This window comes from Piliocolobus tephrosceles, chromosome 4 (assembly GCF_002776525.5).
Source record: "Piliocolobus tephrosceles isolate RC106 chromosome 4, ASM277652v3, whole genome shotgun sequence".
In the NCBI taxonomy this organism is placed as follows: Eukaryota; Metazoa; Chordata; class Mammalia; order Primates; family Cercopithecidae; genus Piliocolobus; species Piliocolobus tephrosceles.
In genome coordinates, this window is record NC_045437.1 from 133294802 (window position 1) to 133319467 (window position 24666).

Below are 24666 nucleotides of genomic sequence, written 5' to 3' on the forward strand. Positions count from 1 at the left end.
GTCACCAAACAGCATGGTACTGGCATAAAAACAGGCATATAGACCAATGGAACAGAAGAGAGAACCCAGAAATAAAGCCAAATACTTACAGCCAACTGATCTTTGACAAAGCAAAGAAAACCAAAGTGGGGAAAGGACACCCTTTTCAACAAATGGTGCTGGGATAATTGACAAGCCACATGTAGAAAAATGAAACTGGATCCTCATCTCTGACCTTATACAAAATTCAACTCAAGACAGATCAAAGACTTAAATCTAAGATCTGAAACCATAAAAATTTTAAAAGATAACATCTGAAAAACCCTTCTAGACATTGGCTTATGTAAAGACTTCATGGCCAAGAGCCCAAAAGCAAATGCAACAAAAACAAAGACAAATAGACGGGACTTAAACTAAAAAGCTTCTGCAGAGCAAAAGAAATAGCAGAGTAAACAGACAACCCACACAGTGGGAGAAAATCTTTGCAAACTATACATCTGACACAGGACTAATATCCAGAATCTACAAGAATTGAAACAAATCAGTAAGAAGAAAACAAAACAAAACAAAACACTCCCATCAAAAAGTAAGCTAAGGACATGAATAGACAATTCTCAAAAGAAGATATACAAATGGCCAACATATATATATATATATATATGTATATATATACACGTATATATACATACATATATACGTATATATATACATACATATATACGTGTGTGTATGTGTGTGTATGTGTGTGTGTGTATATATATATATATATATAAGCTCAACATCACTAATGATCAGGGAAATGCAAATCAAAAACCACAATGTATTATCACCTTACTCCTGCAAGAATGATCATAATCAAAAATCAAAATATAATACATATTGGCATGGATGTGGTGATAAGGGAACACTTTTATGCTGCTGGGGAGAATGTAAACTAGTACAAATATAATGGAAAACAGTGTAGAAATTCCTTTAAGAACTAAAAGTAAGAACTATCATTGGATCCAGCAGTCCCACTACTGGGTATCTACCCAGAGGCAAAGAAATCATACGAAAAGGATACTTGCACACACGTTTAAAGCAGCACAATTTGCAATGGCAGAAATTTGGAACCAGCCCAATGCCCACTAATCAATGAGTACATAAAGAAAATGTGACATGTATACGTCATGGAATACTACTCAGCCATAAAAAGGAATGAAATAATGGCATTTGCAGCAACCTGGACGGACTTGGAGACCATTATTCTAAGTCAAGTAACTCGGGAATGGAAAACCAAACATCATTATGTTCTCATTTATGAGTGGGAGCTAAGCTATGAGGACAGAAAGGCATTAAGAATGATACAATGAACTTTGGAGACTCGGAAGGGTGGGAGGAGGGAGAGGGATAAAAGACTACACATGGGGAATAGTGTATACTGCTCATATGGGTGCACCAAAACCTTAGAAATCACCGCTAAATAATTAATCTATGTAACCAAAAACCACCAGTTCCCCCAAGTCTATTGAAATTAAAAAAAAAAAAAACTGAAATAAGTAAATAAATACATAAAGTGAGGGAATTTGGCCAGGCGTGGTGGCTAATGCCTATAGTCCCAGTACTTTGGGAGGCCAAGGTGGGTGGATTGCTTGAGCCCAGGAGTTCGAGACCAGTCTGGGCAACACGGTGTGTGGAGGATGCTTTTTTTCTTTTGTTTTTTTGAGACGAAGTCTTCCACTGTTGCCCAGACTGGAGTGCAGTGGCGCGATCTCGGTTCGCTGCAGTGGGAGGGTGCTTTTATGCTCTGTGGGGACTCACCACTAGCAGTTGGGAAGAGACATGCTGCATGCATTGCTGCAGACTTAAGACAGGCCCCTGGGAAGACTGAATGCCATGGGAAAGCTGCAGAGCAACTGTCTGATCTCGTATCTACTAAAAACACAAAAATTAGCCAGGTGAGGCAGGGCACAGTGGCTCACGCCTGTAATCCCAGCACTTTGGGAGGTTGAGACAGGTGGATCACCTGAGGTCAGGAGTTCAAGACCAGACTGGCCAACGTGGCGAAACTCCATCTCTGCTAAAAGACAAAAATTAGCTGGGCGCAGTGGTGCACACCTGTAGTCCCAACTACTTGGGAGGCTGAGGCAGGAGAATCACTGGAACCCGGCAGGCAGAGGTTGCAGTGGGCCATGATTTTGCCACTGCATTCCAGCCTGGGCAACAGAGCGAGACTCCATCTCAAAAATAATAATTAGTCAGGTACGGTAGTGCACGCCTGTAGTCCTATCTACTTGGGGGGGGCTGAGACAGGAGGATCACCTGAGCCTTGGGAGGTCAAGGCTGCAGTGAGCCATGACTGTGCCACTGCACTCCAGCCTGGGAATTCCAGGGCATGCTCTGTAAGCCACTCACTTTCCCCATGTGCCAATCCAGCTTTGGGACTGGGGCTTGCCCCATGTTATCCCTTCACTGCCACCTTCAGGAAAGGTGGAAGAACCTTGCTCCTAGCTGATTTCCTCTAGCAGTAATTTACTACTGGTGTCAACTAGCTGGGGCCCACCTGGCCTGACAGCAAAGAGGCAACAACTTGCACAGACTCTGGAGGAATTGTCCCTGATGATGGAGAACGTGTGAGCATGGCTGGGGTGTAATGTCCTGGGGCAGGTGTGCCAGATACTTTATCTCCTTCGCAAAGGGCTGCACTGGCTCCTCTGGGTGCTGCTGGCAAGTGGCGACAGCTCAGAGGAGCAGGATGAACCCTGGCCTCCGAGTCTGGGGCCCCATCCCATTTCACTGGCAGCTCTGCCACTCATCAGCCAAGCAGCCTGAGGAATGCCATGTCTTCTCCCAGGACTGTGAAACAAGAGGGCTTCGAGGCCTCACATTCTCTGAGTATCTTAATTCCACAGAGGAAAGTTTTTCATGGTTAAAAATGTCATCCAAGAACATTAAAAATAAATCTCATTTTCTGTGGAAAAAGGCTTGAGTCTCTACCTTGTTCCTCCTCAGACCCCTTAACTCTGGCATTTTCACTCCCCTCAAAATAACCTTTTCAAAGGGCACCTGCAAACGGTTGCGTGGCCTTTCTGTGAGAAGGATGCTTTTATGCTCTGTGGGGACTCACTATTAGCACTTGACCTGACTGTGCTCGCATGGGAGGAGACACGTGTCTGCATTGCTGCATTGCTGCAGACTTAAGACAGGCCCCTGGGAAGACTGAATGCCATGGGCAAGCCGCACAGCAACTGTCTGATCAAGGATCACTGGCTGTCCTGAGACTCCACGCCTCCCAGAGACCTTTGGCCACGTGTAGGGTTGCAACTCACCAAGGTGGTTTTTTTTTTTTTTTTTTTTTTTCCAACGGAAAAAGTCTTTCTATGTTGCCCAGGCTGGTCTGGAACTCCTAAGCTCAAGTGATCCTCCCACCTCAGCCTCCCAAGTGGCTGGGACTACAGGTGCACACCACTGCCACTGTGCCTGGCTTTCTTCCTAACCTTTTATCATTAATGGGAATCAGAAAGAGACCTTCATGTGTTCACTTGGATACTCTGGTCGTCAAGAAGAGAAAAGCTGACTTTTAAAAACATATAATTTGTATAAATTTATTGAGGTCTAAATGTATGTGAGCTACTTTCCACCCTCTATTCCAGACAAGCCCTGTGATCTCCTCAATAGAATGGCGGCAACACGTTCTTACAAGGTTGAAAGGAACAGGAAGGGATGGAACCTCAGAGCCAGACAGCCCTTTGTGAGAAAAGGGGAGGCAAGCAGTCTGGATTCTTGAAAGGAAAGGAACACTGGGGATGATCCAATCCAGGAGTAGCAAACAGTTTTCCATTTCTGGCGCCAACTCCAACTGACTGATTGGGAAGGAGTTTCTTGGGACGCTTGTGTTCAGAGGAGCTCTGGGGCTGTTTCAGCACCCAGCTGGAAGGAGTGCTGCATTGGATTCCTAGGGTTGCTATCACAAATTACCATAAATGTGGCAGCTTAACATGACAGAAATTTATTCTCTCACAGTTCTGGAGACCAGAAGCCTAAAATCAAGGTTCTGGGAGAACCATGCCCTCTCCAAAGGCTCTAGGGGAGAATCTTTCCTTGCCTTCCCAGCTGCTGATGGCTCCCAGTGTTCCTTGGCTGATGGCAGCATCCCTCCACTCTCTGCCTCTGTCTTCCCTTGGCTTCTTCCCTTTGTGCCTCTCTGTGTGTACATCTCCCTCTCTGTTCTCTTACAAAGACATTAGTCATTGAATTTAGAGCTTATCCTTAAATCCAGGATGATTTCATCTTGAGATCCTTATCTAGTTACATCTACAAAGGCTCTATTTCTAAATCAGGTCACATTCTGAGGTTCTGGGTAGACATGCAATTTTTTGTGTGTGTGTCGGGGGGAGTTATTCAACCCAGTGAGAGTGCCATGATGGCTTAGCAAGCTTGACATGGGTTCAGGGCTGTGCAGGGATAGGGCTCATGTCTTCTGCCTTCTGATCTGCCATCCTGATGTAGCTCAAGCCCACAGCTTTACAGATGATGGCAGAACTGAGGTTCAGACAATACAAATAAAAGGGTCTTGACCAGTATCATATAACTACGTAATGCTACAAGAGTCAAGAATAGAGAAAAACGAAGATAAAGAGGTGGGGTAGGCAGTTGGGATGGGGAAGTGTAGGGGTGGGAGGGGATGAAGATGAATATTACTGTTTTGGTTGTGGAATAACTGAGAAGAGCATCTTTGCATTTAAAACCATTAGCCAAAGAGGATCCAGATGGGATGAGAAAATAATAACCAGCCAATTGGGGAGAAAATGTAGGAGTGTTAGAAGAATTAGTACCGCACTGGGGATCAGTTTGCAGGGGATCATCTGCCCTTTTTCAGCCAAAGGAATGAGAGCTCCTCTCACTGGCAAAAGCCTTTCCAGGCTGGTCCCTGAAAGCATCGTGCATACAGATGCCTGCTGGTTGCCATGGTGAATGATGCTGATCTGAAGAAATGAATAACATGAGCGTTAGGGGCAGCAGTGGGATTACTCAGTGTTGAGAGAAACAACACGGAAAGCCCAGAGTGGAGGAGGGAGAAGGCACCATTCTCTCAGCTTTAATCTACTCCACCTCGGAGGGCAGAGCTCTAACCAGACACGCTGCGAGCATCAGGTAAGAAATACAGATGGCTCTTCTTGGAAATGGAAATGACTTCTTTTCACACTCTGCTTGGAGAAGGGCTGGGCAACGGTAAACGAATAGTTAAAAATAGGGGAGAATTTAGAAATGGAAACAGAGGAAGAAAAATCAATAAGGGAGATGGACCTGGTCCTAAAAGCTGAGGATGCTATTTGCGTCTTGACAGAAATCTCTTACAAATGTCTGCTGAGGTAATTCCATCTGTACAGATAGCTAGTGGCAGATAGGAAGCCAAGAGAACATTTGTGCGTGACAAGAAACAGGATTCCTGATTACTCCTGACGGAAGGGTTTTACACAGGTGGCTGCCTATGTATCATAAGTAATGAATTAGGCTCTTTTCATTGTGGTCGAAGGTGTATTTATAGGGGTGTGTGGGGTGGGGAAGATGAGTGTATAGAGGACAACAAGCAAGGGAACATAAACGTTCAGTCTCCTTCATTATGACCTTCCCTGGAAGGGTCTGAGCACATCTGTCTCATCCCTTTCATTCTCCATTTATTGGGAAGAAATTTTCAGCCACATAGAAAGACACTATTCACCTTCCTGAGCATCTTAGCTCACTGTCACCCTTACAGAAAAAAAGCAAGGATTGAGAAATTACTCAGTGCTGTGTACCTTTCTGCAGCTCCACTCCTGGAGGAAAATGGGCACAAACACAAGAGGATGGGGGAAAGCGGAGGAGAGAGAAAGGCAGGTCATAATAGCCATTGGTTTGGCTTAATATCCAATGCAGGCGAAAATCCAGTTGGCAGCTGTTTACTATGTCACTGCAACCCAAAATGAAACCTACTGGATTTCATGTGAGGGAGGAGGAACGGAGGACAAAGCAGGGTGAGACCTTTACGTGAATATACGTAGGCTGACTATGACTGTCTTTGTATTTCTGATCGGGGAAATCAGTAGAGGGAACTGCAAGAGAGAAACTAAAATACTTGAAGATGGCTCTCTCTTATCAAAGTAGGGCCTGGCAATCTGAAGAGGGCTCATTTGATTTGTCTGGAAAAACAGCAACTGGGTCTCAGTCCTGGCACCTCATTTTGCAATAACGTCTGTAACTAAACCTGGCAGCCTTGCATTAGGAAATGTAGTGGTTAGGCAGCATTGAGTCCTTTTTCTACATATTCACGGTGTGACATCAGGTTGCTCATCTGTAAAATGGGAATCTAGCTCAGAGGATGTGATGAAGAATAAAGGAAATTAATTACTGTCTGTGAATCATCTAGCATGACCAGTGACATAGCAACCACTTACTGTGAGTGGTTATTACCATGATTAACATTCATAATACCAGCAGAATTAAATAGTGGTAGTTATGCTGATATTAGGGGATGATTATCTTCACCTATAAAATAAATTACCTGGTAACGCTGGTTTTGAAAAAACAAACAAAACAGGAGAAGTTTTGGGGTGAAATCAGCTGCTAAAGAGTGACGAAGCGAATTTCCACTCACCATGGGCAACAGAACCAGGAGGCTAAAAAAAGCAGTGGGTAGAATGTTCTAGATCACTGAGTTCACAGTACTTACAGCAGAAACAGAAGGTCAGGAAGGAAAATTGAGGTCAATCAATTGCCTGAGGGGAGGTCACAGACCTGAGAATAAAGGTGAGCCTCTGAGGTTCTACTGATTTTTCCTACTTTTTCGTCTTTTTTCTTAAGGGGATGAGAACAATGTTATTATCTGAAGGATCTTGGCTAGGGTGGGATGTGGCTGGGATTACATGGGTGCATCTCTTTTTAGGCCTGAACTTTGGCATGGGACAGCCCTGGTTTTAACTTTTGTCCAGCCACTTTCTCGCTATGCCTAAATAACAGAACATCTAGGCCTCCATTTCTTTGTCTGTAAGATGAGGGCAATATGAGAGACCATCTCAAATGTGGAATAAATGGTGGCTATGATTATGATAAATATATACTTAAATCGGGGGATGTCACTCTTCACTTTGATTCTGGTTCTAGAATCGGGATGAACATCGAGGTGGGGAACATTTCTTATACAGGAGCCATCATCTCCTGGTCGTCCTCGGAGCCCTGCCTGGAGGACTATTACCATATTATGTATAGGCCCAACTGGAACAGCATCTTCTCTGGCTATCTTCGCTACAGCTTCCACCACGAGGAGAAGGTGCCTCGAACGATCAGCTCCGTAGTGCTCGAACATCTCGCCCCTTCCACTCTCTACTTCCTGTGCATCAGCTGTAAGAAGGCTGCCTTCCCTTACAGGCACTACTGCACCATGTTCCACACCCTGGATAAGAGTCCGCTGGCTCCTGGAAGCTCCCTGGTAGACCCCCAAATCTCCCTTTGGGTGCTGATGGCCATTCTGCTGGCTTGCTTCACAGCTGTCTTGGCTTTCATCTGCCTCCAGTTCTGGTGTGTCCGCTGCCATGAGCCGCGATGGTCTTACAGGGCTGGCCACATGGAGGAGGCCAATGGGTTGGTAAGATGGCCAGAGGAGGCCCCGGATCTTGGTCAGAGGGAGGAAGACCTGCAGGGGCTCCCCCTGGTGGAAGTGCCACGCAAGAACTCCAGAGATGAAGCTGAACTGAATCCTGAAGCCAACCAGGATGCCCCTGATGCGGATGCCTTACAGAGGAGGGGTGGTGACCAACCCGCCATACTGCCTCATTGTGGGGAATGAGTGTGGCGAGGAGACAGCCCGCATCATGTAGCCTAAAGCTTTCCATACAGTAGGTCTTTTGTACAAACGTGTCTATAGGCAACCCATTTCTCTCCCATCAAATGTCATTGCTATTTTGGGTCCCCTGGGTTGGATGAATGCCCCATGACAAAGCTTCTCAAGCTGGAAAATGTATCCCCCAGGGTATGTCCCCCAGGGTATGCCAAGGCACAAACAGGGTATCTCTGCAGCAGTGTCCACTCGGAGGACACAGTTAAGAATTGAAATCTTTGTTTTAACATTAAAACAAACATGGATATGTTATAAAGTAGAAAGCAAAAATTTGCATGACTTAAATAAAACAGCACTTGAAGGAAATGTTTGAGTTGCAAGTACACTCTAAGAGGTACACTTTTGGGCAAAGGTGGATGTCTGGTTTCCTCTGCCCTTGAGGGGATTACTTGGAAAAGTGTGAGAACTCTTGCTCTGGAGTGTTTTCCAACTTTTAGGCAATCACACACCACCTGTCTCTATTTTTTTAAATCATGGATTATCTTTACTATTATAATACTTTTTCTCTCTTTAAATTGACTCCTTTTTTAGGTGTAAACTTATTTTCAAAGACAGCCTTATTTTACTCCATAAGTGAAAAGCCAGCACCCTCCTGCTACAAACAGAAGGGAAGAGACATAAGAATAAACATCATGAAAACAAGATAATATTAAATCTGACTTAGCTTCTATTGCCTGCCAGTGACTCTGAGCTTAATGTAACCTGCTTGCTTGTCTTTGATAAAAAGGGAGATCCAGTGTTGGAGAGGTAATAAAGACATATTAGCACCAATATTTGTCTTTCTCCTTGATATAGCATAAGGTTTGAAAGAGAATCAAAAAGGAAAGTGCTGTTTTTACTTTATGAGTCAGTGTTAGTTAAATGCCATGTCTGTGAACCACCTCAAATGCTGTCAGTCAGCTTCCCTTGATTTGAGAAAATTGTCTTGACCAGACTAGGCGGGCTGCTCTGGAGAAGATGCCTGCACTCTCCAAGCATCATCCTAAGACCTTCCCAGTGCCCTCTTATATCTACAGAGCACAAAATCCCAGAATCACAGGACGACACTGCAGTGAATCAACTGAAAAACAGCAGGAGCTGAGAAGCCAAGACGAGAAGCCCCACATCCCTATTCCCTTGCCTACCTCATGCATTCCCTGCTCAGCACCCAGTTGTGGAGGTCTGCTTTTGCCCCCATCCCTGCTACTTGTGAACAAATAAAGATTCATATACTCACAGCTGTTTCTGCCTGGATCTCATTGCTGCCTTTTTCCTTTCTCTTTAAAGATAAGAGTCTCGCCCTGTCACCCAGGCTGGAGCGAAGTGGTACAATCATGCTCACTGCACCATAAAACTCCTGGGCTCAAAGGATCCTCCTGCCTTAGCCTTTCAAGTAGTTGCTGGTGCATGCCGCCATGTCTGGCTAATTTTTTAATTTTTAATTTTTTTTTGGTGGAGACAGGGTCTCGCTATGTTGCACAGGCTGTTCTCAAATTCCTGGCTTTAAGTATCCACCGGTCTCGGACTCCTAAAGTGCTGGGATTAAAGGCAAGAGCCACCGTGACTGACCTCATTGCTGCATTTATCTCTCCACTTTCTTACTCTTCTAATTAAGGGACACTTTTCTATTTGCTTTTTCTCACCAACCCTCTTCTAGGCAGGGTAGGGCAGGACTACTTACCTTGGATCCATAAAGGTAATAAGGCTGGACGTTGGCAGGTTTGTCTCGTTGTGGTTCTTGAGTGAAAGGAATGGCAGTCCGCACAAAACTAGTAGAAGCAAAGGGATGGGAAAGAGTTAATATGGTGCTAATATTATTCTTCATGGGACACAGATAAAAGGAGTGCTTCCTGGCCAGGTGAAGGTTTGCATTGGTACAAGTGCACTGTTTGTTAGGTGGTTGACTATAAAGGTACTAAACTCTTCTGACATCTTCCCATTCAACTTCCCATTCAACTCCTTTCCATAGATGGGAAAACTTCAGTCTAGATTCCTGGGCTCAAACAGGGGCTTGTGGCTGCTCAGAATGACACCAGGCAAGAATAAGAGTAGGCTGGGCTTGAACATGGCTTTCCCTGGGGCTCCACTCCTCTACCTCCAGTTTGGTTTCTCAAGAGCAGAGTTCAGCAAACTCTTTCTCAGAAGAGCCAGGCAGCAAATATTTTTAACTTTGGAAGCCAGATGGTCTCTGTTGCAAGTACTCAACTCTGCTCTTGCAGCATGGAAGCACCCACAGACAATAATAAACAAATGGCATGACCAAGTTCCAATAAAACTTTATCAATTACAAATCATTTTCACTTGTCACCAAGTATTAGTCTTCTTTGGATTTCTTCCCCTCAACCACCCAAAAGTGTGAATACTATTCTCAGCTCATGGGCTTTACAAAAACAGTCAGCAACTAGATGTAGTCTGTGAGCCACAGTTTGCTGCTCCCTGCTCAAGACTGTTAAAACTCCTGTATCTTTATAGAACTGGAAATCTATCTCGCTTAGTGTGGATTCAGGTACATCTGTGGATATCTCCCATACCCTTCCATTCATTCAACACATACTCATTTAATACTGGCCCTGAGCCAAGGCTTGGAGATACCTAGAAGAATTGCAGATTAATACATTTTTTTGCATCCTTACATACTTATTTTGTATGTGAATATATATGCCTTACCTCTTCCACCAGGTTATGAAACTTTCTGGGGATGAGGCAATTAGGTCTTGGCTCTACCTCAGTGCCTGGCCCAGGGCTGTGTGCACCTTGCAGGAGGCAAGTTCCACTTTGTCATGTGTATTTGTGCTCTGCAAATGTATGCTGTTTTGCATGCATGCTTTTAGATATGTGGATATCCTTACATACATACAATCTGATCATGTCATCTCCTTTCCTCAAACTCTTTCAGGGTTAATAAAAATGCACGATCCTGCCCTGGCCTCTAGAGTACTGCACAATCTGTTCCTGTGTTATCTTTCATGGCACCATTTCCCACCCGACTAGTTTTACCCTCATCAACCTCTTGGAGAAACCCTTAGAAACTTGTCTGGAATATTCTTCTCCTGCCTTTTTGCCCTTATTTATTCCTGCTCATCCTTTGCATCTTAACTCCAGCATTACTTCCTCAAAGAGGCAGCCTCCCTTGAGGTTTGCATGACTTTTTGGACTGGAACAGGTGGTGCTGTTACCTCTGCCTAAGCCCTGTGGGCTTTCCTTCATCTCCTTATTCACTATTTGTAATGGTACATTTGTCATGTGATTATTTGACCACTTACATCCTCCTCTAGTCTGAAGACTCAAGAGACAGGAAGGTATCTGCTCACCATGGCATGCCCCATGTTTTACTGGAGCAGTAGAACACCTAAATGGGCAACTTCAGAGTAGTAGTAGAAAGAGTTCTTCAATGAAAGAAGACCTAATTGTTAACAACATTCAACTGTCAAACAGCTCTGTGACCTCAGGCACGTGACAGAGCACAGAGCCTGTGCCCAGGAGGGGGTCTGAGAGACTCCTGTTGCAGGAACCACTCACATGTGTACTGGGCCTAGTTTGGAGGAGGCAGCTGGTCACTCCCCCAACCCCCACCCGGCCCCCTCTGCACAGGGATTCCCTTACCGGTTCGTGGACCCATTGTAGCAGTAGTTGGGGAGGAAGTCAAAGTTCAGTTCCCAGAAGACATGTAGGGTGATACGGCCATAGGGGGCGGACACATTGTGATTGGCCTCCCGGAACATGGCATCGAAGCTGTCCAGCGTCATGTGCTTACAGAGCAGCCGGTGCGTAAGCCGGTTAATCTCCAGCAGCCACTCCAGCTCCTGTCCAGAGAGAGAACCCACAACTGCTGAGGAATTGCTTGTAAGGATTACATGTGTGCTTTATCTTACTGCTTCTGTTCATGCAAGTGACAGCTGCTCAGACAACCTCCTGACCATCTACATGGCAACCAGGACCCCTGCAGTAGCAAGTGACAAGGTTCCCTTCTTCTGAGAAGTGGAAGGATTGTCAGACTACACTGAGAGAGATGGAGGCCCAGAGGGTTAAGGGCAAGGCTGGGGAAAGGAGGCTGCATGCCTATCCCCTGGAAGGAGACCATGGACCATGTGCAAATCCCCTTTGGGTAGAGAACAAGCTTACTAGATTTCCAGTTTCTATATCGATGAGAAAAAAGCAATACTAAGAGCTACCACTCATTAAGGGTTTACTATCAGGTTGAACCCTATGACGTTACTGGTTTTTTAGGTTATTGGCAATTTTGCCTGGTTCAACCAAATCAGTATGTGCCAGTTTTATATGCGTCAACTCATTTAATGCTTATTAAACTCTATGAGGTCAGTATTGCTGCTGTTCTCATTTTAGATGTATGGAAATCGAGGCTTTGAGAACTAAAGTAACCTGGCTTCAAATCCAGGAAACTGGGCTCCAAAGTGCACATTCTTAACCACTATATACTCTAACTGCTATAGAAATTATTTAAAAAGGTGGGAGCAGAATGCCTCATCCTTTGGAGTGTAGGCCCCTTGAGGTATCACATGGGGTCGGCAAAGGCATGGCTACAAGCCATGGGCAAGCAGTCTGCAGTCAGCTCATGATGACCAGGATCTATGTGCACTGTGGGCCCTGAACAAAGGAATCCCATCTTCAGGCAAAGTGGGACAGAGTAACATTGAATCCCAGCAGGACACGGCATTTGCTGGGAAATGAAAGAAAAGTGTAACTCTTCCAACACACTTTGGTCCCTCATGGTCCTGCAACTTCCCACCATTGCTATCAAAAGGAACCAAAGTACAGTCTTGTGTAGAGACAGAAAGCACCTTAGGCCACTCCTGTGTTGTTTTGGTTACGCCATCTTTTAAGATCGGTACAATGGTCCCTCATTCAGAGAGGGGAAACGGAGGCCCTGAAGGTTAAGCAACTTGCCCAAGGTCACCACAATAGGCCTTAGCATGTGAATCCAAGTCTCCTAATTCCAAATCATGTGTTCTGGGCTCCTGTGACACAGTTCCCCGGAATAAGGATGCAAGAGCTGTGAAAGTTCTTTCAAAGGCAAAGATAGCTTTACAACATAAAGGCTAAAAGAACATCAGCAAGGCCAGTTCATCAGAGCACGGCCAGGTGGGATGACCATGGGGTCTGCTGTAATGGCTGGAATATGTCCACAGGAGGCAGCCTCATGCCAGGGATTCAATTTCATTCTCATGAGCACAAAGACCTCTAGACGGAGACCAGAGTATGGTCAGGTGGAGATCCCAGGCTAGGCTTCCAATTTTTAGAGCTCTGCCTCTCTGAAACTCAGATTCTGTGGCTCTAAATTGAAGTGTGCAGAAATGGTTGAAGGCTTGCAAACATACATGGCTAAAGAGGTCAGACAGGTCAGGTAAGTGAGATCAACTGGGGTGAAGAGAAAGTTTAGGGAGTCCGTCTATGACACATTGGAGGGCCCGTCTGACTGCTGCCATGCTGGAGTAGGGGATTAGTGATGGCAAGTCCTGCAATTTTTCAAAAGAAGGTCAGAATTTAAATTCTGGAACAGCAACGGAGGAATAAGTTTCCAGTCATTGTGTTCCATGAAGTAAATGAAGGGCAGAAATACAGAATCAGCTTGTTGATTCTGTCTCTTGGGGGCCTGGCTGGCTGGAATATGTCTTTATTCTGATTCACTTAGGATGGGTACTAAAGAAATAAAAAATACATGGAGTAAGCACTATTCAATGTATTTCTAAGATCGCTGAGTCGCCTGGCACACTGCGGTGCCTGTTACTGGGAAGACAACTGAGAAGCTGTGGAACAAATTCTGCGTTATCGTTCTGTGACTTTAGCAGTCTCACAACACACACCCATGTTCACAAGGGAGACAGAAGGAGAGGCAGATCCACTGAACCGCAGGTCCACTTCTCCCTGCACATTATGTAACTCAGATGATGTTTCTGCAACACATTTTGAATTTGTTCTTCTGGTCTTAAAACCAGAAGAGGGCATGTGCCAGCTGGATGCAGGGCTCAATGCACCAAAGCGTGGAAAAGGCTTAAAAAGCCATGTGGGCAGTTTAGGGGTTTCCTAAGAGGATGACAGCTTTCCACAGTAAGGCTGATTTACTAAAAGGCAACACAGAGGAACAGAACCGGGGCAGTAAAACACCCAAATGGGCAACTTCAGAGTAGTGGGAGAAAGAGCTCTTCAGTGAAAGAAGACCTGACTGTTAACCACATTCAACTGTCAACCAGCTCTGTGACCTCAGGCAAGTGAGAGAGCAAAGGTCTCAAACTCAGTACAGCGAGGCCTGGGAGGTCACACACATAAACGAAGCCTGCCAGTGGGGCTGTGGCAAGCTGAAGAAAGTGCAGCCCATCTCACAGGAACTTCTAGTCATTTTTGGGCAATCGTTACCATCCGGGAATGCTGGTGTGGCATTGCCAGAGCTTCTGCATTTTTATTTGAATTTCTTCTCAATGTTAAATGTTGGCTCAAAATTACAAATGTACTATGCCGCCTAAACAAAACACAGCCTGCGGGCTGCCCGTTTTCAACTTCAGCATCGGGTCTTGCTGAGACTCTGTTTGCTCAGCTGTGTAAAATGAGGGTGACTAACTCCCCAAATCTTTGCAACCTCTCCCAACTCAGAATCAAGTTGTCTCCCCATCTCAGAATGGAGTTTTTCAGGTGGAGGGAAAGGCTGAGGGGAGCGCACTCCTCGTTTTGTTTCTTGGAGGAGGTAGAAGCTTCTCAGCCAGGGCAGGCAGGGGCCATCCTGATCCACCGGGAGAGTGCTTCCCTGAGGTCTCTTCATGGGCTTCCCAGGAACTGGTGTTCTCTGGGGAGCCACTGCCCTCGCCTGATAAACAAGGGCTTTCACTGCTTGTTTTGATTTTGTTCTCAGCTAAAAGAACATTTAGTGCTTTCAAACAGGTGGGAAGAGGCCATGGAGACACATATATCCCAAATCTTTTTTTTTTTTCATAAGATATGCTCATTATTGGAAAACTAGAAGATACAGATAAACAAAAAAGAAAAAAAAAAAATCCCACCACTTGGAGCTAATCACTGCTAACCATTTGGCATAAAGAATAACTCTGTTTCTCAAAATAGAGATGAGCAAATGATTTTTCAGCAAAATGCGTGCTGTGCTACAGTCTCTTGAAGTAAGTGACCCAGGACTAAGGAGGGTGGTTAGGGCAGGCCCTAAGAAATGCTGTTGAAAATTCACCCAAAATCATTGCATTGCAGCCCCAAATTTATTTTTCTCTCATCTTTTTTCCATAAGCTATTATTTATTAAGTGCTAACTATGTATACAAAGGACTCTTGGGAGGCTGAGACAGGTAGATCACAAGGTCAGGAGTTCGAGACCAGCCTGGCCAACATGGTGAAACCCCATCTCTACTAAAAATACAAAAATTAGGCGGGCCTGGTGGCACATGCCTCTAGTCCCAGCTACTCAGTAGGCTGAGGCAAGAGAATTGCTTGAATCCGGGAGGCAGAGGTTGCAGTGAGCTGAGATCATGCCACTGCACTCCAGCCCAGGCAACAGAGCAAGACTCCCTGTCTCAAAAGAAAACAAAACAAAAACAAACAAACAAACTCTGCAAAGCTCTTTCCAGGTAGTGATCTCATTTTATCCCTACAGTAACCCTAAGAGGTAGATTCTGATATTCCCTCCATTTCTACAGATAAGGAAACAGACTTGGAGAAGCTGAGTAACTTGCACAAGATCACGCAGCTAGTAAGTAGCAGGGTGAGGACTGGGACTGCAGGTATGATGCTAGAGTCCTAGTTTATTGCCACTTTATTTTTTACCACTTTGTTCACTTAAAATAAAACCCAATTTTATTTAAAAATAATTTTAGACTCATAGAAAAGTTGTAAAGACAGCATACCCTGCATATCCTTTACCCAGCTTCCCCACTATTAACCTCTGGCAGAACCACAGTACAATTATCAAATGAAGGAAATTAATGTTGGTACAACACTATTAGCTGAATGACAGACTTTATTCAGGTTTCACCAGTTTTCCCACTAAAGTCCTTTTTCTGTTCTAAGATTCAATCTAGAATTCCATGTTGCATTTAGTTGTCATGTTCCCTTATTCTTTCGTAATTTGTAACAGTTTTCACTCTTTCCTGTCTTTCAAGACCTGCGCACTTCTGAAAAATATTGTTCACTTGTTTTTTTAGAATGGCACTCGATTTGGGTTCATCTGATATTTTCTCATAATTAGATTGAGATTGTGCATTTTGGCAAGAATATATGACGACAACAATAATATGTCTTACTGGTGATATTAACTTTTGGTTAAGATGGTGTCTGCTATCTTTTCTCCATTGTAGAGTCATTCTTCCCTTTGTAATTAATAAGTATCTTGGGGGAGGTACTTTGAGACTATGCGAGTATCCTGCTTCTTCTCAAAGATGTTTTGGTTTAAAAAAATTTTTTATTGTGGTAAGATGCACTTAAAATTGAACATTTTAATGATTTTTAGGTGTACTGTGGCATTAAGTACATTCACATTGTTGTGCAACTATCAGCACCATCCTTTTCTAGAAGTGAAACTTACCTTCTCCAACTGAAACTCTGGATCTATCAAACACCATCTTCCTCTTCCCTGGCAACCACCATCCTACCTTACGTCTCTATGAATTTGCCTACTGTAGGAACCTCATATAAGAGAAATCATGCAGTATTTTCCTCAAAGTTCTGCCCACTTATTTTAGCAACCATTGACAGATCTTGCCTACAATTTTTATTATGTTCTAATGGTGATTTTCCATTTCCCATTCCTTCTGTTCATCTGCTTTTGAAAGCAGTGAAATCTTCCTTTGATTCACTAAAAGGACAACCAGTCAAGTTTACTCTAACTCTTGAAGAGAATTAGCAGAGAGTCGTTTAAACTGCTGTTTTCTGGGAGAAAGGAGTAGGCCTATTCCAGGCTTGCGCATCAGAACCAGTTACATAACGTACAGGGTACGATGTTTAATGAAAATGTGGGGCCCCCTCGTTTAAGAATTTCAAGATGGTGACAGCAGAGCAGTAAACCAGCTGCAAAGCCCTTCTGGGCCTTATACTACTGCACACCCATGAAGCCAACCCTCTTGTGCAATTTGCCTAGCTTCTTAGGACCATGCACCTACTTGCTCAGCCTGCAGGATCCTAAGGACATGCAGCTGTGTCTGAGGGTTGGCCATCTCTAGAAATCTCAAGGAGACCCCCTCCACTCTGTCATTCCCAAGGCAATCAGGAACCTAAGATTATTCTTATTTTGTGTAAGTTTTTATTTCCCAGCTCCATTCAGATGGGAAAGCGACTCAGTGCCCCTCTTTAACTGGCCCATCACTAGACTAACTACAGTCCCCATCTAGGCGTCTAGTCTGAGAAATTCCAGAGCAGAAATCCCACACGCTCCCAGACTCTTACCACAATGGAGGTCAGATCCTCACTCTCAAAGCGGCTGATAGCCTGGTCCAGGGATTTATACATGGCGGCAGAGATGCGCTGGGTAATGAGTCTGTTCAGGTCAATTGATCTACCCAACAGCTGGATGAAGAGAGAGAGAGAAAAGTTACTTAAAATTCACACTGGCCAGGTGCAGTGGCTCATGCCTGTAATCCCAGCACTTTGGGGGACTAAGGTGGGAGTGAGACTGCCAGGTGGGAGGGGTTTCCTGGAGAAACTCCAACCAGCCTGTCCATTGAGGTGGAGGCTCAGGAAGTTTATGATGTTTCCAGCAGGGAGGAGTCCGGCCCCTCCTCTTCCTGTGTGGAACCTGGGATTCCAACGGCCTGTCAGGAAGCTCTCTAGCTAAGGGACTCTAGCCTTGTGAGAGTCCCTGTTCCCCCCCCCCCGCCTTTTTTTTTCCCTTTTCACCCAGTAAAACCCTGCTTTACCCACCCTTTAAACAGTCTGCAAGCCTAAGTTTTCATGGTCATGGGACAGACAAGAACCCCATCTTTAGCTGAAATGAGAAAAAGTCCTACAACAGGAGGATAGCTTGAGCCCAGGAGTTTGACACCAGCATGGGCAACATAGTGAGACCCTATCTCTACAAAAAATAAAAAATATTAGCCAGGTGTGGTGGTGTACATCTGTAGTCCTAGCTAATTGGGAGGCTGGAGGTGGGAAGACAGCTTGAGCCCAAGAGTTTGCGGCTGCAGTGAGCCATGACTGCACCACTGCACTACAGCCTGAGTGACAGAGAGACCCTGTGTCTCAAAAACAAATAAATAAAGGTTCTCACTGACACCTGACAAGTATGTGCATGCACTGATAGGAAATTGGATTAAAATTACAAAGGACATAACTGGGACAAATGGGAACTGTATTTAGAAAGCAGTATTGTTGGCCGGGCGCGGTGGCTCAAGCCTGTGATCCCAGCACTTTGGGAGGCCGAGACGGGCGGATCACGAGGTCAGGAGATCGAGACCATCCTGGCTAAAATGGTGAAACCCCGTCTCTACTAAAAAAATACAAAAAACTAGCCAGGCAAGGTGGCGGGCGCCTGTAGTCCCAGCTACTCGGGAGGCTGAGGCAGGAGAATGGCGTGAACCCAGGAGATGGAGCTTGCAGTGAGCCAGGATCCGGCCACTACACTCCAGCCTGGGCGACAGAGCGAGACTCCGTCTCAAAAAAAAAAAAAAAGAAAGCAGTATTGTTAAATTTCCTGAGTATCATCATTCTATTCTGTTTTTATAAGAGAATGTCCTTGTTCTTAGGAGATACAGGCTGAAGCATTCAGGGGTGAAATGTCATGATTTGGCAACTTAATCTCTCAAATGGTTAAGAACAAAAGTATGTATATTCATCACACACACACAAACATACACACTGTATAAGTGCTAGAGAGAGCATACATACATGAGAGAGAGAATGTGAGCTAAATATGGTAAAACATAAATAATTGCAAACCTGGCTATGGGATAATAAGTGTTCATCATATTATTCTTTCAACTTCCCTGTAGGCTTGAAACACAGGAAGTTTAGGAAAAATACGATTCACTCAGGCTGTGGGAAGAGGTTCAGGATAGGCTCTGGCTTCCCATAAATGTTTCTGCTGACATCCTAAATTTAGCCCTGAGGTGCTTCCTGCATCTTTCCTGTGCTCAATTCAGTCACCAGGGCACAGCAGCCGACTCAGCAAGGGCCCACTTCGTGCCTTCATGAGGGAAAATTTAAAAGCAAGAGGATGAAGGTCTGATTACAGGACGGAAAATATAGCTTAAGGTACTTTCCACTGGGGTACATGCGGACATTACTGTAGCTGCTATGTAGATAGCAATGAACATTTGTCGAGTACCTGCTGTGTCCACAGCACTTTGCTAGGTGTCAAATGATTATTCTTAACTATTTTATTTTTCAACTTCTCTTTTAGCATAGATTTTTCTACCAACTGACTAAGGGCCCCTTACAGCCATCTTATGCACACATAAAGCCCTCACTATTTAATATCCTGTGGCTAATTCTGGCTGCATTGTAACTGATAGCAGTAATCTTCTGAGAGGTTGAAAGAAAAGCTCTCATTGAGCTCCTGCTGTTGACAGAAGTACAAATTCTATTCCCTGCCCCCTCCCCCACCCCGTTTAAGGAGTCTCCATTTCCTTGGATTTCTCATCGCAATGGGAATGTCCAGGGTTTCTGAGATGAATTCTTTCCTTTTCACCTCTGGCATGGGCTTAGGCTCAGCCCGGCCCTTTCACAAAGATCAGGACCACATAATAAGCACATAGACATCACAGCATAAAGGCCATTTTGCCACCCACTTGGCCAACAGCAGGGCTCTAGGAGGAGGGCTCGCCATCTGCTGGGGCATCTCTTATGCTGTCTGTCTGCCTCACATTAACATCGTTAAGTGGGAATGTTTCTCAGTTCCCAGCAACATTTCCTCTACATCTAGGGTCAAATGTTAATAGAAACCAACTCTGCACACACAAAAAAACCAATTTCTACCATGGATTTGCCCTGACATGCTTTCATTTCAAAGGCGCCACGGTCTTCCTCACTTAGACCGGCACTTGGGCCCTCTTCAGGGACAGATTTACCCATCTCTGAGTGGCATCCCAACCGGAAAAAGTGGGCTGCAGCTTATGATGAGAAGATGAAGGCTTTGGTTGCCATAACTTGTCAGAGGTCAGCTACAGACGGGTAGAGAAGCCCAGAACCTGAGCCAAAGGAAGCCAATGCCTCTTTATTGTTTATGAGATCCTGAGGCTGTGCTACGCCCAGGCTCAGAAATCCACAGTGGCAACACGCTGGGAAGACAGTACCCACGCCTGATTCCTGATCTCTAGGCTGACTTCACAGCTGCTCTCTCCTGCCCCTTCCATCTCCATAGTGGCTTCCGCTCCCCATACCTGGACGTGTCTCTGTTTCAGCAGTGTTTCATAGCGATTGGACGGTGGATAAGGAATGATGACACCATAATTCTTACACTCAGCTCGAAAACGTTTATCCAACAGGACACTGGAAGGAATAAAAGTGAAACAAGGCCAGTAAACAGACAGTGAATGACTCTCAACTGCCCAGATACTTCTATTTCAAATCATAGAATCTACCCACAGAGCACTGTCTTATATATCTTAAGCAAAATTGTTTACTGCTCTAGATAAGTTACTTCAAATTTCTTTTCAGTCACAGAAGCTCAATATGTGAAACAGAGTTTCTAAATTAAAGATGGGCAACACTGAACTTGAGCCACTTTCCTCTTTTATTCATTTACCACTAAAGCAATTGAGTGCTTGCTTGGTGTATCCCAGGAAACATTCTGGGTACTGGGAATACAAAGTGCCTGTCCTCATGGAGCTCATACTCAAATGAGGAAAGACTGATAAACACAAACAGAGGAATGAAATAATTTCAGATAATAGGTAATAGTTGCATAGTGTTTATTATTTCCCAGACACTTTAAACACACACATACTAACACACGTCATTTTAAATCTCTCCACAACCTTATGAGCTGGGAGTGTTACCATCTTTCACGCTGAGGCATGGATTGCAGAGGAGCAAGTGCTTTAAAAATAAGAAAATGGGATCATTTGGAGTTAGGAAGTCAGGCAAAGTCTCTCTAAAGAAGTTTTGCTAAATGGGGACCTGAATGATAAAATCGGAAAGATCTAGGGGAGCACTGTCATTGATACCATAAGCTTGGTTACGTTTGAGAAAAGGAAAGATGGCCAGTATGGATAAAATATAGCGCAGGTTGCACAGTATGGTGCAAAATGAATTTACAACATTAGACCAGGGCCAAACCAGGTAGGGCCACGCAGATCTTAGTAAAGAGGCTAGGTGTATTCTAGACATAACTAAAAGCCATCTAAAGGTTTTATGCAAGAAAGAGACATCATCTAAATCTACACTGTCCAAAGTAGTAGCCACTAGGCACATGTGCCTACTGAACACTTGAGATGTAGCTGATCCAAATTGAGATGGGCTGTAAAACACAGGATTTTGAGGACTTAGAAGAAAAGAATGAAAAATCTCTACTAATTCCTATATTGAGTATATGTCAAAATTATAATGTTTTGGATATGTGGGGTTAAATAAATTAAAATTAATTTCACCTGCTTCTTTTTCCTTTTTAAAATACCTCTACTAAAAAATTTAAAATAACATCTCTGGCTCACGTTTGTGGCCACGTGGCATTTCGAATGAACAGGACTGACCTAGCTCATGGTTTTCCTCCTGGGCTTTCTCCGAATCTCTCAACCTTCTCAACTTCCCACACTTTAAAAAATCACTGATCTTACAGGGAAGGGTGTAGATAAAAGCCCATACGGTAGACAAAGGAAGACCCAGGGTTTGACATGCCTGAGTCTGTTTCTATAGATGATGGAACAGTGTATTTGGAATCAGAATTGTCTTACAGAAGCCAGAAACCCAACTCACTGTTAGAACCACATCCCATTCAATCCACAGACGCCTACTGATTACTCTGTGAAAGGCTGTGTTCTCTGCTTTCCTTGAAATCTTACATGCATGCTTTCTATACTTTCCAGCCTATAAGAGTTGCGTTACTTAATGCACATCCTATGTTAACAGAAACTTGTGTGTACTGCACATCAACTCCTATTTGAAATATATCAGGGCTACTTTGGCTGTTAAAAGCAAAACGAAGCAAATCCTTTTCATAGAGAAATTATTAAAGTAAGGCACTATCCTTGAAATTACTGGTTGGAATGTTTGGATTTCCAATAAGAATGGAAATACCTATATATAAATTTGAGGTTTTCCTTGATCAGTGCTGTTACAGGTTCTTGAAACCCAAGAACTCACGAGGGTTTGAACCAACATATAGTGGCAATACCAAGGAGCCTCTAAGCCTGAGACATCTCCGATCCAGGCTTCTTCACTGGCCTCCTGTCTGGCTTGCACACACTCATTCTTCTCCAATCCATTCTCTGTACATTTATATTTTTAAGAGAGTAAACTTTCACAAGTAAATAAAAATCGAATTGGGTCACTGTTGTACTTCTGAAACCATTCGGAGACATTCCACTCCTGGGAGAAACAGCTACAAAGCCGGCGTGCTCTGGCCCTGCCCACCTCCCGAGCCTTAGCAGGCAGCCTGCCCCCTCTAGTGGTGGTGAAGAGACACTGACATGCATTAATCCACAGGAATCCTCCCACAGCCCTGTGAGGTTCGCAGGTTGTTATCATTATACTCCCGCCACAGGGACCTTGCACAAGCAGTTCCTTTTGCCTGCAACTTCCTGCCGCATCCTTCACCTCCTTTTACTTTCTTCACTCCTACCAACTTCAGATATGAACTCAGATGCCACTTCCGCAAGATGGCCTTTCTAGTTCCCCACCCCCAAAGGTTTAACCATTGTACGTTCCCATGAGCTTTTCCCTCACAGACAGCATGTAACCTCCTTGTCACTGTGCACTCATCGGCTTTTAGTCAACGTCCGTCTTTCCTGCTAGACTGCAGTCTGTGTGAGGTGAGCCCTCTATCTGCTTAGTTTCCTTTCCACTCTATTTCAGCACCCAGTCTGGGCCTGTGGAATGGCTCTGTTTTCCTCAGGGGCTAAAGAAGAAGGGGGGTTTCACAACAGAAAATCACATCTTCCAGGTGGCAGTCTTAAGAGATTGCTACTCACAGCTCTGGGGCTTTCCTACCTGCCGGCCATGGCTTTGTAGTAAGCAAAGATCTGGTCTGCCAGCTTGTAGACAAACTGATCAAAGCACAGGTTCACCTGGTGGAGAGGAAGCAGGAAACATCACTGGCGCCCATTCAGCTTAATCACAGAAACTGAGCCATCTGAAAGAGGGCAGTCGGGCAGGACTGCCCAAAGTGCATTCTGGGGAAAGAAGCTTTGAAGGGGAAAAAGAAGATTCTGTGGCTAAGTTTGGGAGGTTTGGTCCCTTGCTCTCAGGGTCCTCAGTCAGTCAACAGACAAGGCAAAGTTCAAAAAGGAACCAACCTCCCCACGGCCCCCCTCCTCAGCTGTTTTGAGGCTGCCTGCCTGGAGGGATGCAACGAACAGACCGTCAGAACCCGTCAGTGCTCAAATTTGTCTGCTAACTCGGCAGCCTCCCCATCTATCTCTTCTGATAGACGTTATTTTTCATTGTATTTTACTTTGCTTTGCAATTTTTTTTTTTCTTTTGAGACAGAGTCTTGCTCTGTCGCCCAGGCTGGAGTGCAGTGGCACAATCTCGGCTCTCGAGTTCACACCATTCTCCTGCCTCAGCCTCCCGAGTAGCTGGGACTACAGGCACCCACCACCATGCCCAGCTAAGTTTTTGCATTTTTTTTTTTTTTTTGACAGAGACTCCCTCAACAAGTCACCTAGGCTGGAGTGCAGTGGTGTGATCTCAGCTCACTGCGACCTCTGCTTCCCGGGTTCAAGCGATTCTCCTGCTTCAGCCTCCCAAGTACCTGGGATTACAGGCGCCCGCCACTATGCCCAGCTAATTTTTGTATTTTTAGTAGAGATGGAGTTTCACCATATTGGCCAGGCTGGTCTCAAACTTCTGACCTCAGGTGATCCACCCACCTTGGCCTCCAAAAGTGCTGGGATTTTGAGCCACCACACTTGGCCACAAATTTGTTTATGAAGTTGATAGTCACATTTCAAAGTGCCTTCCTTCCAACTTTGCTTACGTAGCTTTGGTTTTTAATGAAGAAAGCATTGACATTTCAGGGTCTCACCATCAGTGACAGACTGTGATGCTCAGGTGGGAAGATAATTCACACCAGACACAGAGAATCAAACCAAATATTCCAAAAATGGCAAGAGCAGGACATGACCATGAGATGGGGCAAAGGCAGTAGCTAGGTAAGAGTCAAAGGAAACAGATCCTATTTACTGTCAGATTTAATATTTTAAGTCCTTCATTTTTAATATTTACGTGATTAACCTTTGATCCTTTCTCACCAGACCCTTGGCTCCATAAGGTTAATGATTCAAAAAGCTTTCAGATCTTTCATCTCACACCCTACGTGGTATGCAGAACACAAAACCCCAGCGCTGTGTTTAGCGCTTTCCTCAGACCTAGGTCACTGAGGCCGCTGCCCTGCACTTTGAGCTTCAAGGGTCATCAGCAGACCTCCCTCCAGGCAAAGAATCCATAGGGTCAAGGTGGGCGTGTGCACTCAGGCCCCATTCTCCCCTTCTAGAACCAGCTCTGAGAAGCCTTCTACAGGCGGCTCAAGCCTCTTCCAGGGCCACGTGCTCTCTTCTCTGGCCTCCCCTCTGAGGATAGACTGCACTACGGGTGTGTGTGACCATAGGTTTTAGGTCTGGCTGAGGGTCACTGTTTTTGAGCAGAGTTGATAGGCAGAGCTTGGGTATTTATACACACGCACACGAAGCCCTTCATGGTGCAGCACAGAGTTTGTGGGTGGGAAGAGAAAGGCAGCAGGTCCTGAGCTGGGTGTCT

The 24666-nt window shown here is 44.8% G+C and overlaps 2 protein-coding genes across 9 annotated transcripts in view; one reads left to right on the forward strand and one right to left on the reverse strand.

The window, feature by feature from the left end:
• The window catches only part of CYFIP2 (cytoplasmic FMR1 interacting protein 2), a 145191-nt gene that overhangs the window by 59041 nt on the left and 61484 nt on the right, over nt 1-24666 (reverse strand). For all 8 annotated transcript variants that reach the window (XM_023218793.2, XM_023218797.2, XM_023218794.2 and 5 more), the window contains exons 19-23: nt 22900-22976; nt 20133-20241; nt 17203-17322; nt 11414-11613; nt 9492-9579 (exon numbers count right to left, since the gene is read on the reverse strand). In XM_023218793.2, the coding sequence (XP_023074561.1) occupies nt 9492-9579; nt 11414-11613; nt 17203-17322; nt 20133-20241; nt 22900-22976 (594 nt within the window). The remainder of the gene's footprint in view (nt 1-9491; nt 9580-11413; nt 11614-17202; nt 17323-20132; nt 20242-22899; nt 22977-24666) is intronic.
• FNDC9 (fibronectin type III domain containing 9) lies at nt 7105-9046 on the forward strand. The gene has a single exon (XM_023218803.3). The coding sequence runs from the start codon at nt 7106-7108 to the stop codon at nt 7778-7780; it is 675 nt and encodes a 224-aa protein (XP_023074571.2). The 5' UTR covers nt 7105; the 3' UTR covers nt 7781-9046.